The sequence below is a fragment of the Apus apus genome, chromosome 1 (genome assembly GCF_020740795.1).
Source record: "Apus apus isolate bApuApu2 chromosome 1, bApuApu2.pri.cur, whole genome shotgun sequence".
NCBI lineage: Eukaryota > Metazoa > Chordata > Aves > Apodiformes > Apodidae > Apus > Apus apus.
The window spans coordinates 200,220,367-200,237,635 of NC_067282.1; the positions used below are offsets into that span (position 1 = coordinate 200,220,367).

The following is a 17,269-nucleotide window of genomic DNA, read 5'->3' on the forward strand; positions in this document are numbered from 1 at the left end:
GTTCTCCAGTCAGTGATTTTTTTGGGTACCCAGCTGGAAAGTGATATCCTGTGAACCAATCTTCCAGCCTCGCTGAATAAGATGTTCAAAGTTGGACATTAAATTCTGGAGGCATTTTGCAAAGTGATGACCTCAACTCTTGGGAGTGGTGGAAATCAGAGGTAAAGCCCAGTGCCACATGCCAGAACAGTTTGGCCTTTAGGGGATGGGCTTCACATTAGGGAATTTTTCTGAGGTTAAGCCAGTGTTATGAGCTACTTAGTTTCCATCCCAATATTACTTATACTGCAAAGCTGCACAAAAAAAAATAATAATAAAAAAAAAAATCCTGAATGAGCAGTCTAAAAAAGCTGCTGTGCATCTAACTGCATTTTCAGCTGGGCTGATGTGCTCTTGCTTCTCAGCAGATCTGCTAAGACAGGGAAAAGAAATGGTCTCATGTGAACATCTCACTGATGTCCATACCCCATGCTGCTCTGCACCCCCCTGACGTACTCCAGGGGTTACGCTGGGGCACCAGCCCCTTAAGCAACACAGATAAAGGTTTAGCCTCCTTCTCCCAGTGTTTCAGGTCAAGGATCTTCCTGCACTTTCCTACTCTTGGAGAGTATCTTCCAAACATTTAAAGCTTTTCTGAATAATAGAAATACTTAGAGCATGGACTCATACGCAGAAATCAGAACTCTTGAGTCACTGCCCTCATTACTAGGCAACCAAGAGATTTTACCTGCTTTCTCTCAACCCCACAGAAGTTTAATATTTTCATATACAGCTTGAAGTGGAGAAACTGTGATCTCCAATCTTAGCAAAGTCCAGTGGTGAAGGCTCTGCTAGATCAATTCAAGTTAAATCCTTGCAACAAAAAAGCCAGAGGTGATATGAACTGCATTCTGTATGCCAGAAACCTATCCTAATGATCAGCCTGCAAGGGAAGGTGAATCTGGCCCCCATCCTTCATTGAGAAAAAGGAACAATACAGTTATGAACTAAAGGTTTTGCTCAATCTAGAGAAACTATTTTCACTTAGTCCATACTCTCCTCTCCCTACACCTGCACAACACCGATCATTATTCCATTAAGCTGCAAGTTTAGCTACTTTAAAGGGTTTCATTAGGCTCCTAAGTCACTCTTTACCATTTTATTAATTCAGGGCTGGTGATCCATTCTTTGTTTCCCAGTAATGGTAGATGCATATCCAACCTTTCCACTAAGGTACCTAAATTTAGTGCAAGTATTGATTTTTCATTTCAGTGGCAAAGCCAATGCAAGTTTTTTTGAGGGGCAGAGATGGAAGAGGTGTATTTGCATAGTAAAAAATAATTTCTTGTGAATTGGACAAAATGTATCATTAAGTGGTTCCATTTGCATAGCATTTTAAACAAAGAAATGGGCCAGATTAACCTTCTCAACACTGTTCAATGTCTCATAGCTCAGTTCCTAGGAACAGGCACTCCCTGAGAATTCTCCGCTTTCCCATGTGCTTATTTTTATAATTTAAACCATTCTAGACTTTTTGGATCCTTCATTAAACAGCATTTGGCCATGCTATATGGGTACTGAATTAGTTTAATTTGTCATCATAAATCAATCACTCCAATTCCTTAACTAACTTAATTGCTCTTTGAATTCCCTTTCTGTTTGTCAAAATCTCTCAAAGTCACTGATATCTCATATTCAGGCTATTGTTCAAGTCATGTTGGATGATTACCTTTTTATTACAGGTAATTATTACATAATGTTCAAACAGTACTGACAACTCATAAGGCCTAAAGCAGAGAAGGGAACTGGATATTGAAACACTACTCCAGAAAGGAGTGTGCCAGGTTATTCATAAGAAAAGAGGAGTGTGCAGACTGAAAAGTGAAAAGCAGAAGTATATTTGGTTTTTTTGCTTCTCGTTGGACAAACAGTATTCTATCAGAAAGTGAACGTGGATTCACAGTAAGTCGTAATTTTGAAACAGATTATTCTGAAGGTTAAACAACCTGCTAAATTGATTCAGCACAGTGCTGAGATCTCTCTTCCACATTACAGCCCCTTTTGCTCCCCGCACCTACAGGGCCTGTGGTGCTGCCTTGCCAATACTCGTGACACCCACAAGGTGACAGGGAGCAAGAACAAGTGTGTTTTACACTCCAGGTGAAGCTTGATCTGCAGGGGAGAGCTGAAGCCTCAAAGCAGACTGGCATCGTGCTGATGATTGTCAGCCTGGTGTAGGGCAGAACAAACCCTTCCGTGAATGGGCACCAAGAGAGAAGTTCCTCTCTAAGGATATTTTTTCTTATTCTGCATCCCTAAATGGACCCTGAAGTTTCCTTACACTCAAAGCAGAATACTCAGGGAAAAGCTCCCTCTAAGGCACTCCTGTTTCCCTATCACGTAAATGGCATTTAATAAAACCCGTAGTGATTCTTATAATGTAAAAACGGAGAAACCTTTTCCTCAACAACATCTGGCAAAAAAGGAAGCCATTAATATTTTACAGGACAGTTAGATCCTACAAACTCCATCTTGCTGTTCTAAAATTTTAAGAGCTTTCTCCAAACTGTATTTCTCCATTGTTAAACCCTTAATTAAATTGATTCATACAGCTAATATCCTAATTTCATGCCAGAACTTCAATACAAAGGGTTTGCTGCTACTTGCAATATGTATTTCCCACTTGAAATAGGAACCACATAAACCATTAGTCTGTTAAAAGTGTAGGAGTGTGGAGGCCTAAATCAGTGTGGGCTGTAAATTATTTTTTTGTGATAACCTTAGCTATGGGGATATATGCAGAAATAGCAGCAATAGTTGCCATGTCAGATCAATCTAACTTCAAATACAGAACAAAGACTCCAAAGAGTTCTAGGTGTAGATTGTACAAATGGATTCCCATCGATTCCTGACCTCAAATAGTTTCTGCATGAGCTTAAAGGTTTATTTATTCAGCTACTGCACCTCAAGAATCCAACCAACATACATTGCTCTTGTGTTACCTGCCTGCACTTAACACTTGGCAGGAAATCCTAGCTAGCAAAACAGAGGACCTTCTGTTTTAAAAATAATGTGTGATAAAACTAAAACAAACAAAAAATGTCAGTGCCACAAAGGTGGCTAAGCAGCCCCTGCCTTCAGCTGTTAGAGGTTTGCCCTCTAGACAGAATCCAATTTTCACTAAGCAGCAAATGAGAGCACGGGGGAACCAAGATTATTACATCTAACTGAAGGTACAGACTAAATTTAGATGGGTGGAATTTATTGGATTATTTTGTTTAGGGAATAGAAGTTAAACACCCCTAACAAAGCCATAAAATTCTTAATGAAGATGAGCTTAGTTAAGGCCTCAGTTCTACATCTCATCCCAAAGAAGCACAGTTCTAAGATCATTATTACATTCATACGTTTTTCCCTTTTTCTCCCTTCTGCCTTTTAAAACAAAATCCAGATCAACAGTCCAAGAAAACCTGACTGTAAGCTGAATAATACAAAGCACATCCCTATGAGTGGGGATATGAGCTACGCGCTTGCATGTCGTGTTTGAAAAGACACATTTGGAAATTCATGTTGTTCATTTACAAGACATAAAAGCTACTCATGATGCCAGCACCAAGTAAACAGAAGAGGACTATTTCATTGATATATATCGTATATATCAATATGTCTGTATTTCTCAAGCACTGTATATCTTCTTCTCTGCGTAGTAGCAATCCTACCCTAACAAGTGATATCTAAATACATTTTGGAGGAAAGATAAAAGCTCCATTATGTGACAAGGAATATTACGACTAACAGAGAGATTATACTAATCATGAGCAAAAAGAAGATGTTTGATCCTGCTTATGCTGGAAGTTTTTTAAAATTTAAAAAAATCTTTTAAATGAGTTTTATCCTCAGGAAAATGATTAAAACCAGAAAAGCCTTGAGATGTCAGCTGGTGACATGTTTTTCTTCTTTATCTTTCCTTTTTGTTGTTGTTGCTGTGAAAAAAAATCTGAGAGAATCCAGCAAAGTGCATCATTAACTTCTTATTAATTTTATAATACAAAGGCAATTCAGTTAAAATAGTGGTGCTGCAACTTTAAATTACAGAACTAGCTTGGTATTTAATGAGAGATTTAGCACAGCGGGGTTTCTGTTAAATTAAGTTGTGCCTTCACATCACAGTGGGAAAACAGGTGTATATTGGTTTAGAATTATGGAAATGTTGACTAATTCCAAGGCTTGTAATCAAACAGCAAGGCACCCTGCAATATTTTCTTCCAAGATTCTGCATTAATCATTTATGTCTGGTCCTATTTTCTTCATGTCCACTAAAAGGGTGCAGCTCAAAGGAGCAGATAAAGAGCCTGTGTTTTCATGTCTCTGTTGAGGATGAGGTCCATGCAAAAAGTAGGCATAGAAACAGCACCATCGGCTTGGCTCAAAGAGCTACCTAAATTGAACTGAGAAGGCAGTCTTGGAAGGGGGATAAATTTCACACTAAATCCCCACTACTTCGGTTTTGTGAGTGCTGATCCAAAACCTGCTTACAGAGCCACATGGAGCAGGTCCACATGTAAGAAACAATGAGACTAAGCCCAGAAACAATTGAACCTCTCTCATTTAATGAACCCGAAGGCACTCCCCTCCATGCTTCTGCAGCAGCAAGGGTCATGTGCAGGTAAAACACAGGCAAGTTCCAACCACCACAGCATCCATGCAGCCCCCTGCTCCCACTTCCGCCATCATCCCTACCTTACACTAATAAATCACCTGCCTTTGCCTCAGATTTTTTTCCTGGGCTATTTAAGGATGTCTCTCATCTGATGCATGGTGGTACTACCCTAAAAGTGGAAAGCACAGATTCTTTTGTTTGCAGGAGACACCTTATTACTGGACCTCCTACATACAATATCTCATTTCCTGGAAGCAAGTTGACACTTGATGCCCAAATGAACCTGATCCAAATTCATCCCTTGTAACTCTGCCAGAAGATTGATTCCATTTGCGCTGAAGGAGACTGCTTTGACACACGGACCTACCCACTACTGATTCCTGCTTGTTCAGTGAAAGCTGCTTAGCTGGCCAGAGCTAACAACATGGAAATTGCCAAAATTCATATAAGGAGAATCCTGCTAATTTGAAGTGTTTTCAGCATGTGTGCCACAACTTTAAAGTGTGCTTAAATGAAGCTATTTTGGGCATACACAGATGCAGCATAACAGTATCATCATATATGCTGTGTCTGCACACAGCACATGCAAAATACAGAATCACATATATAATATATGCTGAGTTGCTCTCTAAGAGAAGTAAAGGATCTGTATTAGAGTCACTTCTCTTTATTGGAGGTGCCCCTTTAAGAAATAGGAATAACAACTTAACTCAGAGTAAAATCTTAACATCTCTGGCAGCATCAGAAATACTTTTAAAGCCCAGGTCAAGTAATGGGAAAGTAATTCTGACATTTCCTTAAAAGACAAGTTTGTAGCCTCACAGTTAAGACAGAAAAACACAGCTTGAAAAGATGAGTTTTAAACAACAAGGAGCTAGGGGTGGCATTAGAAAAAATATTACAGTTTTTGAGCTTTATTTTAAAAAAAGATCCAAAGGTACACTAGTCTCTCTAACTGCTGGATGTTTGTTAGCTGTACAAAAATGGAGGAGAAAATTATGCCTTGCTCAGGTCAGATGTGATGTAGAGCTGAGCCAGCTTTGCCACCTGTACATGGAGAGGTCAGGGAAGGAGTCTGCTCCTCTGAGTCACCTGCTGGGATAACTAAGATCTCTCAAAACACACCAGGCAGCTCGTGGGGCTCAGGGAAGAACAGAGCAGCAAATGAAAGGACGTTCTTTGCTTCTAAGGGGAGCGATGTATAGATCCAGTGGTGGAGCTTCAGAGTAGGGTCCCACACCCAACCTGGACCCAGGGATGTTGGCTGGGCAGGGTGCTGCTCCAGTAGCTTGGGACCACCTTTGCTGGAGTGTCCATACTATCCAGACAGCCAGGACAGCTGTTTGACTCAAAGCATCGTGGAGAGCAATTGCACAACTGCAATGTTAGCTGAATTGGGCTAGATCAGTCATCCAAGGGTTTGGGATTTTCTGCAGTGGGGAAGGAACCAACAACCAAGGCTGCAGAGTTAGAGAGTGCTGTCAATCATCCCTCAGAGCCTTCTTTTCTCTCTGAGGATGGCACACCCATCCTCTTCATCCTCAAGCTAAGCTCATCATTGGGAGGTTTCTAAGGTCCAGATGTAAGGATCCACTTGATGGAATAAATCACTTGAATGTGAAGTGGCACAATTTTTATATCCTGTAGCTGGCCTATCTCTGAAAATTTCCTACCACCCCTTCCAGCATTTTCATTTGCAAATGAGAGAGGACTCCCATTTTACCTCGATAAATTAGCAGAACTCACATGTAATTATCTGACATATTTCTCTACATTGGTCATTTCCATGACAGATGAGGTGGCTTTCCTAACAGGAGTTACATAAAGTGAGAGGGCCAGATGTTAATTTTTCAAACACAGTGTCTAATTTCACATACAGCACGTGGGAACTAAAGGAGATATTGGCCATGTAACTGTCAATCCAGTCAACATTCTATTTATTTATACAGTGTCTTATATATTTATTTATTTTTGTGTCTGTAACCAATGCACTCCAACCATATACTTGAACACTTCCTCTACATGAACAGGGATTATACCTCTATCCTTTATATGTTTGCTTTCCCATCCCCAAAGTATTTGGCTACGTTCAGCAGAAGAAATGAAAACATCAGAACAAGATTTCAGAGTTAAGCCATGCAACTACCAGTGACATACTTTTTTCTTCTATCTGAACTGCCACAGGATTAACACAAGCTACAGTTTATACAACATGGCCACAACTGTTTTGACCACCAGATGATGCCTCAGTGAGAACAGGTTGCTAAGGAGAGGTGGTGGCAGGGAACAGGGTGACACTGTGAAAGCCAATACAAGGTACCATAGCACCCTGCAGCCACCACACCAATGCAGTCAGGTTGTTTGGAAACCATGAGGATAAAGGCTGCATTTAACAAAGTTGGCTGCATTTTGTCTTTTCTCTCCCTTTTCAAACTAGAAGCCCTAGTGGTGCACTGTTTTCCTGCCATATGTTTTTCCTCCTCCCTCCCCCTTAATTAAAAAAAAAAGAATCTACCTTGCACTTCAGTAACTGCCTCTAGTCAGCAGGAATCAGCATGGTTTCCAGCCAAGGGACTTTCTACAGGAGAGCAACTGCTCGGCTGCCTTTTGAGATGATGTCATTGCTACAGGACTGGCACCATCACAGGGACAGACAATTAGGTTAGCCACCCTCCCTTGAAGACATCAAGGTCAACCAGGGCACCAAGCAGCATCTTGAGCGAAAGGGCTATTTTTCTGGCAATAGAATAATTAGGATCAAAAAGTAAATGTACTCACCCCAGGTAAAGTTTTAATATTGTGCAGTGCATTCTGTGCTTCAAGAGCAGCTTTTCTTGTATAAAATGTTACGAAACAACAACCTATAGAGAGAAATGAAAAGCTTTCAGAAATTAGTGAATATGATTTGTGAGAGTACAATAGGGAGGGAGAAAAAATACTGGTTGAACAACACATTATGAAAGCTGGAAATGTGAATTATCATGAGGCTGCCTGAATGACATGAATAAAAGAAAGTTTGCATGGTTTAAAATAAAAAGTCACCCCCTGTGCATTGCATCTATAGCATACCTACATTGTTAGTGAACTGTAATCACTTAGAAATTAAGTTAACCAAAATCCAATTGGCTTTGCACAGTGTAAATAAGGTTGTATTTTTCTGAAGGCTCCCCATTATACTTTGAATAGAAGCAGCATGGCAAGCTCAAGCAGCGGGAGTTTATTGTTGCATCCCAAGCAGAAAATCAGGTGAAAACAGGACCTTGTTTAAGGAGCTTGATATGTAAGAGCTGTGGTTTGCTCCCCACTATTTGAAACCAGGTCGGACTGGAGGTAGGACCCTCATCTCAGCTGCAAAAAGGAAGATAAGCTACAGGAGAATTGACCACTGGTGGGATAGTGGAGGCTGCTGATGGTCGTCAGCACTATGTGAGACTGCAAACATGTAACCTTCAGTAAAGCAGACAGTCTTAGTTGCCTTAATCCCTTGTTTATCCCTTTGGCAGGGCAGTCCAACTAAGTTGTCTGCAGGACTAAACAGAGATTGTTGCCACTTTCTCCTTTGCAAACATGGCAAGTAAGTCTTCCTGAAGCACACCCAGCCCAGGCAGCTCAACACCTGCATCAAGGTGAGGTCAGGGCTCACAGGTAGGTCCTCAGGGGACAGCTATAATAAAATGACAGGCATGGGACAAAGAAACAAGGACCAAAATCTCACTCATTGCAATCTGTGATGTCCCACAGCATTGAAATCTGCTACCAGGGATGCAGGGGGCACGTGTAGAGAACTTACTGAGGGAGGGCCTGGCATCATGTTGCAGGTGGGATGCTCAATGCCCTATCCCAGCTTGTGACTTCAACTTTACTTCCAGCAGGAGGGAGACCTCTTTGAGAACATCAATTGTGCATTTCCATGAATAACACAAGGCTGCAGGCATAGGTACAAGGAAAATTCACACTTAGATAGCTCCCACCCAGCACAGTTAATCAGTGATGCAGATGCAGACACACCCATAGAGCCTAATCTGTTCCTACTCTGTCCGTAGGGGAAAAGGGGTGAGGCTGAACGCAGCCCTTGTCCTGTGGACATGGGCAGCCCCTGCTTTGGAGCCATGTCACATTAAGAAGAGACCCCAAACTCCTACAGAGTTCTGTGGCTGCAGACAGGGTGCTTGGTGACCCATCTGCTATCTGGAGAGGGAAAACATGCTGGGTAATGCTGGCTGGGAGGCAGAAATGGCTACCAAAGCAAAAACCTACTTCATATCAAATAACATGATGCAGATTTTACTGATGAATCAGAAAACAATCCCGTCTTCTTAAACCACAGGCAGAGATCTGTTGCAACTCCAGAGAAATGCCAAAACCAAACAGTAAACAGAATAAACACTGGCTCTTGAGCCTCCATGTTCCCTTGAACCAGTAAGCAAAGCCGTTGCTTGCACCACCTCCTTAATGTTCACCCAGCTGAAACATCAAGTCCCACCTGATACACCTGCTTTTGTTCAACCTCACAGCAGCCCCGTGGACAGCAAAGGAGACCTAGGAGAAAGGATGTCCAGGAGAACACAGCCAGCAAACACCTGAAGTGGTGGTGTGGAAGTGGCCTGTACCACAGGGTGGAAGGAAGGACTGAATGCAGAACTCCTCTTGCTGCCTCTTGCTCGGCTCAAGCCGTGCATCTCACTGTGAACGCTCCCTCCAGCTTTGCAGCCAGGCCAGCAGCAACTGTTGCCTTTCATAAAAAGCAAAGGTAATCATGTATTCCCAGCTGGAATACAGCAAGTTCATCCCTAGCACAGAAAAGCCCTTGCAGGCAACACAATGCACGGGAAGGCAAGTAATGCAGACTTAACACAGCTGAGAGAAATATTTTTCATACTGCCAACAGGTTCCTTAAAATTTTACAGTTTGTGACAGAGACGGTTTAATAATTATTCCAGTGAGCTGAAAATTGTTCAGCAGGGATGGGTATTACAAACAGCCAGAGCCTGTTAAGGTTTGTGCTTCCTGTGAGTTTTTCTAAACCTGAAAATTCTGAAAAAAGTCTGAAACTTTAAATTATTTTACTCTGGAATGACAATGGGAAGCAAATGTGAGTTTTTGACATTTAATAGTGCAACTTTGAGAAAACATTGTGACTTTCTTCTATCCTGCCAGCCAGCTCCAAAATCTGTCTTCTATTGTTTCTTAATTTGATTTATTAGCCTTTAAATATAAAGCTTTTTAATCAGGATATGGGATTCAGAGAGGGAAATATCTAGCAGTAGTCAGGACTTTGCAATTGTGATGTCCTTTACCATGGGTCCAAAGAGTTTCATTTTAGATTTTAGCTCTGTCAGTTTATTCTGAGGAGAAGTTTGAAATCTATTGGTTTGTCATTCTTGGCACTACTTTAAAGGACTGCACTTGAAAGATGAAAATGCTGTGAAATGCCCTTTAACTAGTAATTTTTGGGAAGTAATAGCGCAAGAGAGAAAAATGCCTCTGTGAATGAGGACTGGGAGAAAAGAGTAGCTTAATGGGAAATGTGCAGATGTTTCTAGCAGGTCATTGGACCCTGACAAAATGGAGATTTCTAAGCTCACAGACAGACACATCTGAAAAGGCACGTGGATAAAATCTTTTTCTTTGGACTCCAGACTTTCTCTGGACATTTTGCTCATAGCTTCTTAAAAAGCCCCAACAAAACAAGAGATGGTTTGGTGCGGTTTGAGGAGAGCATGGGCACTACTTGTGGACAGCTGATTCTGAAGTTATCTGCTAAAGAGGTCAGGGCTGGACTGAAAAAAAAGAAGATAAGAAAACACAGAAGAACAGAAAAGGCAAAGGTGCACACAGTCCTGAAGGTAACACTTCAGCTCAGCCTACAGACCTTCCATTGATGCTCACTGCCAAGTTATGCAAACCGCTCCAGCTCCAAAGGGGCAGCTTTGAAGACGCTTCCAGCATAAAATCTCTTTGGCAGTACTACAACATATAGGAGAAGTTATCAAACTCAGTCCCTTCTGCAGAAATATGGGAAGGGGAGATGCCTGTGTAAGAGGACAGGGACAATCTGTGCTTTAGGACTGGTAGCTGGCCTCTGCTGAAAGACAACTAGGAAATTACTTCCCTTCCTCCGTTTTTCCTAAGAAAATTTAATATTGCCAAAGACAAATCAGTGACACCATTGAAAAAAGTACATTCCCTACTAAGAGAACAGAAAAAAACCCAAACTCTCCTCTCTCCAGTCCCCTGCAACATGTAATCTTGGCTTCATCACCAACAAACTTGACAGCAGCTTGAGCCACAACTAAATTTTTCTGACATCCAAATAACTCAAAGCCTGACAATGATAACCTCCTCCCCTCCTAGTCAGGACAACTTAAAAGCTGAATTGGTTTGTGGACATGGTTCTGCTGAACCTCAACAGCCTGAAATGCAGCCCAGTCTAACTCCATGTGGGATAGCATCTTCTCGACAAAAGGAACAGGAGCTTGTGCTGCCAGTCAGTGTCTCCAGAGCAGCAAAGCTGCTTTTTCATACGCTGGTTGTGCTCTACTTGGAACTGTATTTACTACAGCGTAAGACATTTCTTCTTTGTACCTAGAAAACATACTGAATGAATCATGCAGATCCCTACAGTCCCTTAAGGACATCGCCAACAACTTCATGGCTATTCTGCCAGATGCTTGAACAGACTGAACAAAACCTGCCACCCCACGCTGCACAGCGTCTGATAGCAACAAATCGGATGCCTGAGAAACAAAGGCAGAAACCAGCCCTACTTCTCAAAGCATCTGATGAGAAAACGCTGCAGTGTGTACACTACAATGCTCAACTTCAATACCTCATTAAAAATAAGGGAAAAGATCTCTTATTTCAGCTTGTTTCTCTCTCTCTCTTCTTTTTCCCCCCCCCCCCCCTTTTTTCAAAGGAAATTTAGTGCCAGAAAAAGACCTCAAGGTCCCAGCCATTGGGAGAGAGTTGACACATTCAATTCTCCATGACACATTCAATTCACAAGCCCCTGCTCAGGCTGCCAAAGGCCCCAATTAGCACCAGTGGTGGAGATTTTATTTATTTAATTTCCACAGAAACCTCTTTAGCGAGACACCAACAAGGGCAACCAGCCTCGCGTATGGCTAGAAACAGCTCCACTGGAGTCACTGTCAAAGATTGCACCAAGATTACCAGGGAACATCCAGCCACAGCTTCACTAAAACAGCCATTTATAAGTTAGGGATGGACAAAAAAAAGAGCAAATGGTGCGGACTCTCACACCATCATATCCATGAACTTCTGGTGACAGTAAACCTGGGTTTCTGGAGCAGACTTGTGTGCATTGTGGAATTAGGACAAGTTTTCACCATGAAACTTCAAAAAATGCCATTCCTCCTATGAGCAAGAGGATTTTTCAAAGAGCTGCAAGTGACCTCCTGCAATTAAACTTTTCCTCCTGTGTGACTTCTGCTCTACAACCCAAATTAATCACCTGTGAAGCCCTTGCCCCCATTCACCCAGACACAGCTTTGTTTGGCTGTAAGATACAGCTGTAAGACATCACTAGGAGCTCTGGTGTGTCATTATTTTTATCACTTTCTCCCAATTCAAGCACAGACTAATTACTCTGTGAGAGCTGTTTACATTCCTAATTTTGAACAACCAACAAAAGAAAGCTCTCCTCCACTTGGAGATGTGTGTTACACGGTCTCGTTGGCATTTAACAGCACTGGGATCTGTGTAAAGGGCTTAATCTCTCAGTCAGAATTTCATGCTTGAATGAATACAGCAACCTCCATCTTGCTTTGGGTGCAAAAGCCTCTGACAGCACCTAAACTGAATATACAGTTCCTAGGTTAAAGCCACCAGGAATTACACACTTGCATCAATATGAGAAAATAACTCTTGGATGTGAACAGGAATTAAAACATGTTATTCTGCAGGATGCTCTGAGGTTTTGATTTGCTTGAAGGAAAACATGCTGCAATTTTCCAGGCCTGAAAATTTTACTTTTGGGAATAAAAACAGAAAGGATATAGGAAAAAAAAAACAACAACCCTCACAGTCCTTGGTCTGATTTATGAGTTTCTATAGTTTTCAACTGTCAAAATTTGTCAGTTTGGATCTCTCCTGTGTTGTGCATATTATCACTTGCTGCCAGTATCTTAACCCTAACCATAGGGTATAGAAATACAAGAGCTTATCAGTGCGCCTGCAAAGCCTGCAACAACTTAAAAGTATGAAATTTGCTTTACCTTCTAGACTAATAAAATAAACACTTCAAAACAGCTATAATGATTATCTGATGATTGAACTCTGTATTCTTTTAGCAAGTAATGGAATCCTAGCAGACAAATTCAATTCAAAATACATTCGCATTCAGGACATCAACAAAGTCATCATGTTGTGAATTGAAAATTCCTTTAAAGGCTGCGTTTGAATTCTAAGGGGCTGACAGATCAAGGGACTGAAGGCCCTGGAAGGCTAAATGAGTGAAGTCCTGCTATGTTTCTTTCTTTCTGTGAATGAAGCTCACTTTTGTGTGTGCATTTGCAAGCAGAACAGGTGCTGGCTTCATACAAGCTTGGAATCTCAATGGGGACAGTAGCTTCTTGTCAATGCAGCACAGTTAAAGCTAGTTTAAGTTAAGGAGGATTTATTTTCCTTTTTTTTTTTTCTTCTCCTGATTTCCACATTCACTCTCCCACCACCAAATTTTACACATTACACTGTGATTCAACAGGGCTGCCTTTTAAAAGGGTCTCTTGCATTCCAGCTGTTCACCCAGATGCTAAAATCCGTGCTCCTGAACAGTGTGATTTGCAAGACAACCCACCACAAATCTATGCTGTCATTTTCCAAAAGGCAATGAAGACTTAAAAAATGCACTTCCAGCAAAGCCACAGAAAAGATCTACTGCTACTGGAGTTCAGGTGTGTGGTTGGGCAACGGGCCTTTTCACACTCATTAAATTTGGTGCAGTGCAATGGGAGCCTGGCCTGGCATTCCTTCTCTATTGCAGATTTTAGTGCAATTAGCTGCTTGGAAGACACCAGTTTTAGGAGAGGTATTTCAAGTCTGAGAGATTTTGGTTGGGCGATTCCATACAAAACCAGAGAAAAACATGAACTGCCTGAATAGCAAATGCAGACATTCCTGACAAAGGAAAGCAAAAATGTTTCCAGAAATAAAAATCCAACTGTTTCTCTAATTCTGCTGAACACAAAAAGGTGGCAGCTAAGGCAGGGCTGCATTTTGATTCCTACCTGCACTGTCCTCCTGCTCTATTGTATACAGTCATTCAGGAGTGTGATGGCAATGATTCACTCCTGAAGCAATCCCTGATAGAATTGCCATATACTGCAGAAATCAGCCTTTAACGATGCCGCCTCCCAATTAGCTCAGGTTTGCTAATAGTTTGATATAATTGGCACCCTGATGGAAACCGTATTACCAGTCCTGTCACCAGCCAGGAAACCGCATCGCCACTCTAATGACAGCGCATATTAGAGCGATGTCACTTCTGATATTAATACATTAGCTAAAGGTAGGCAGGGGCTCATAAGCGAGAAGGATTCACAACTGGGACGTGCCAAATTCCACCCTGTGCTCTATTTTTCCTCCTGGTTAGAACATCCAGGGTGGCAACGCACCAGCCCCAGCATGCCCCAAACCGCCCCTATCGCATTAAAGCACAAATGCTCCAGGCCGGTAACAGCCCCGTAAATGGCCAGTGAAAAATGATCCCACGGAGCTCAATTTTTTCTCTCCATGCCTTGCAAGTTATGACGGCCTTTCTGTTAATTGGCCACAAGTCCTAGTTTGCTGTCAGCCTTCAGCTGCACCAGGGAGCTCTTTTGGAGGAGTCACACTCTGTCATTCCCATACCCTTGTGAATACAAATGCTCTCTATAAATGTCCTCTGCCTACAAAATGGAAGTGAGCTTTTCCCCCTCTTTTTTCTTTTCTCTCTCCTTTTTTTTTCTCTTATTCTTTTTTTTTTAATTTTATTTTTTTTCTTTTGACCTAGATTAAATCTGCTGCATTTTGAAACATTTTGGGAAAGCAACTAAGAACTAATATGCACCGGTTCGTGTGCCACAACACTTCCCTTCCCATTATTATGTAAATTTTGACTAAAGTGCTACACAGATATAAAAGATATCAAGGGCAAAATTGCCAGAATCTGCTTTTCTTGCTCAATGAAATAAGTCACTTACATTAAACAGTTTTAAATGGCTAATAGCTGTAGAAATATCTAAAGAATTTCAATGTACATTTTTTCGTATAGGGCAAGGACAGCTTTTAGCAAATTCCTGAACTCTCCTGCTGCCTGCCTAATGACTGGGAAGTGAATGGCCAAATGCTGGTACCCTCTGGTTTACTTTTGAAGAAAGGGGCCAAATTCCACACCTGCAGCTTGGTAATACCCATTTGATAGACGGTGATAAAGGAGGAAGAAAAAGCAGAAGCAGAATTAGATTTTATACGTGGTGGCAAGGTAAATAAATACATACAAATCAGGTTTAGAGCATCAAGGCAATTTCATGTCATTACTAACTAATCTGTCCCTAAAGAAACCATGACTGAGTGCTGGGATGTAAGCTGAGCTGTTATGGTTTGGACTGACTAGTACATGAGAGACATCCAAATATAAACTCAGATGTTAAAAAAATGGAAATGAAAAATTAATGTCCTCCCTTATAAATCCATTCTTACAGCAGGAAACTGGTGTGACACTGTATTTCAATTCAAAAAAGACTTTGCAAAGATCCTGTTTACATTAATTAGTGTAGGCAGGGACACATCTTTCCCTAATGACATTTCAAAACCCAATATTCACTAGTAGCAAATCCCACTTCCTAGCACACACTTATTACAGTCCTGGACTTGCTTCTATGTTTTCTTCCACTTGAATGCTTGAGAAGGGTCACTAAAGACTGGTTTTCCCTGATAAGACTTCCAGACCACTGCTCTGATGAAACCTCTAATCACGCTGCAGCTCCTGAGAAGCCACTCAAGTTCTAGTTCAACTAGGAGACAAATCTGTAGTGAAAAATACTCAGAACAGCATAGCTTTCCCATAAAATCTTTACCTTTAACATCTTCAAATCTTTGACATTGGGAGTTAATTGCAATTTATAAAAACTTTCACTGTCACTGTGAAAAAGGTATGTTCTGAATTGGAAATTATTTTCACTGATTAAGTGCCAGTGGCATCCTGGGCTGCATCAGGCAGACCACTGCCAGCAGGTCAATGAAGCTGATCCCTGCCCTCTGCTCAGCCCTGACAAGACATATCTGGGTGCTGTGTCCTGATCTGGGCTTCCCAGTATGAGAGAGATGTGGACATACTGGAAGGAGAAATGCTGCTTCCAGTGAAATGCTGTGAAGATGAGGAAGGGTCTCGAGCATCTCTCATATAAGGAGAGGCTGAGAGAACTGGGACTGTACAGCCTGGAGAAGAAAAGGCTGAGGGGAATCTTATCAATGTGTTCAAGGTCAGTTTGGCCAGGGCTCTGAGCAACCTGAGCTAATTGAAGATGTCCCTGCTCACTGTAGACAGGCTGGGCTAGATGACCTTTAAAGTTCCCTTCCAAACCAAACCATTCTGTCATTCTACGTATAAATACCCAATGGGGAAGAAGTAAAGAAGATGGAGCCTTCTCAGTGGTGCCCAGTGACAGGACAAGAAGCCATGGGCACAAACTGAAATACAGGAAATTCCATTTAAAAATAAGGACAAACTTTTTTACTGTAAGGGTGATCAAACACTGGCACAGTTTGCCCAGAGAGGTTGTGGACTCTCCACCCCTGGGGATATTAAAATCCTGCCTGGACACAGCTCTGAGCAACCTGCTGCAGGTGACCCTGCTTTGGACAGAGGTTGGATGAGATGAACCCCACAGGTCCCTTTCAAGCTCAACCAGCCTGTGATTCTGTGAAATTGCAATAAAGGAATTTAAGAGGCTTTACCACAAAGCCCCTACTAACACAGTTTAACTTCCTCAGAAATATATTGCAAGCTTATTTAACTTTAGCAGACAACATCAGTTAAATTACTGTTTTATTGTTGTACTCGTCAGTTGGGAACCGGCTCTCATTCACTAGCAAATTTCACACACAAGACCAGTTCTTTCATAGCAAGAACACAGAAATTAATCTTTTTTTTAGAAACAGAACTAGAGACATTAAAATCTCAGCATGGCCTATGTTGCCACAGACATGCAGAACAAAAAGAATCTCTTGTGTCACACCTTGTTTTCAGAAATATATAAAGAAATTTATTAATTCAAAAGCTGGTATCATGATATATTTTTAAAATTACAGTCCTGTTATATCTGACACGATGAAGCTTTGTTTAAATCCCAGCATTCCTTCAGTATTACAAGACCACCTATCCACCCACAGCCATGATGCCTGTGTCATAGGGTGGCAAGATTGTTGCTGCTGACACTTAATGAAAACCTATTACACAAAAGAACAAAACCCCAATCCTGTCCCTTACCCAGAAACTTGGTCAGAAGAGGGTGTATGGGCTGGTTTCAACACTTGTCTGGATCTGGAAGACTTGGATACAATTTTTGCAAGGGAATCTAAATCTGACCTTGGATAATTTATTTCTAGGAATAAGGTGTTGAAGTTCTT

General features: G+C 41.5%; 1 protein-coding gene across 8 annotated transcripts in view; it reads right to left on the bottom strand.

The window, feature by feature from the left end:
• Positions 1-17,269, bottom strand: part of CELF2 (CUGBP Elav-like family member 2) — a 377,540-nt gene that overhangs the window by 91,721 nt on the left and 268,550 nt on the right. For all 8 annotated transcript variants that reach the window (XM_051635638.1, XM_051635627.1, XM_051635617.1 and 5 more), the window contains one exon: positions 7,418-7,500. In XM_051635638.1, coding sequence (XP_051491598.1) covers positions 7,418-7,500 — 83 coding nt within the window. The remainder of the gene's footprint in view (positions 1-7,417; positions 7,501-17,269) is intronic.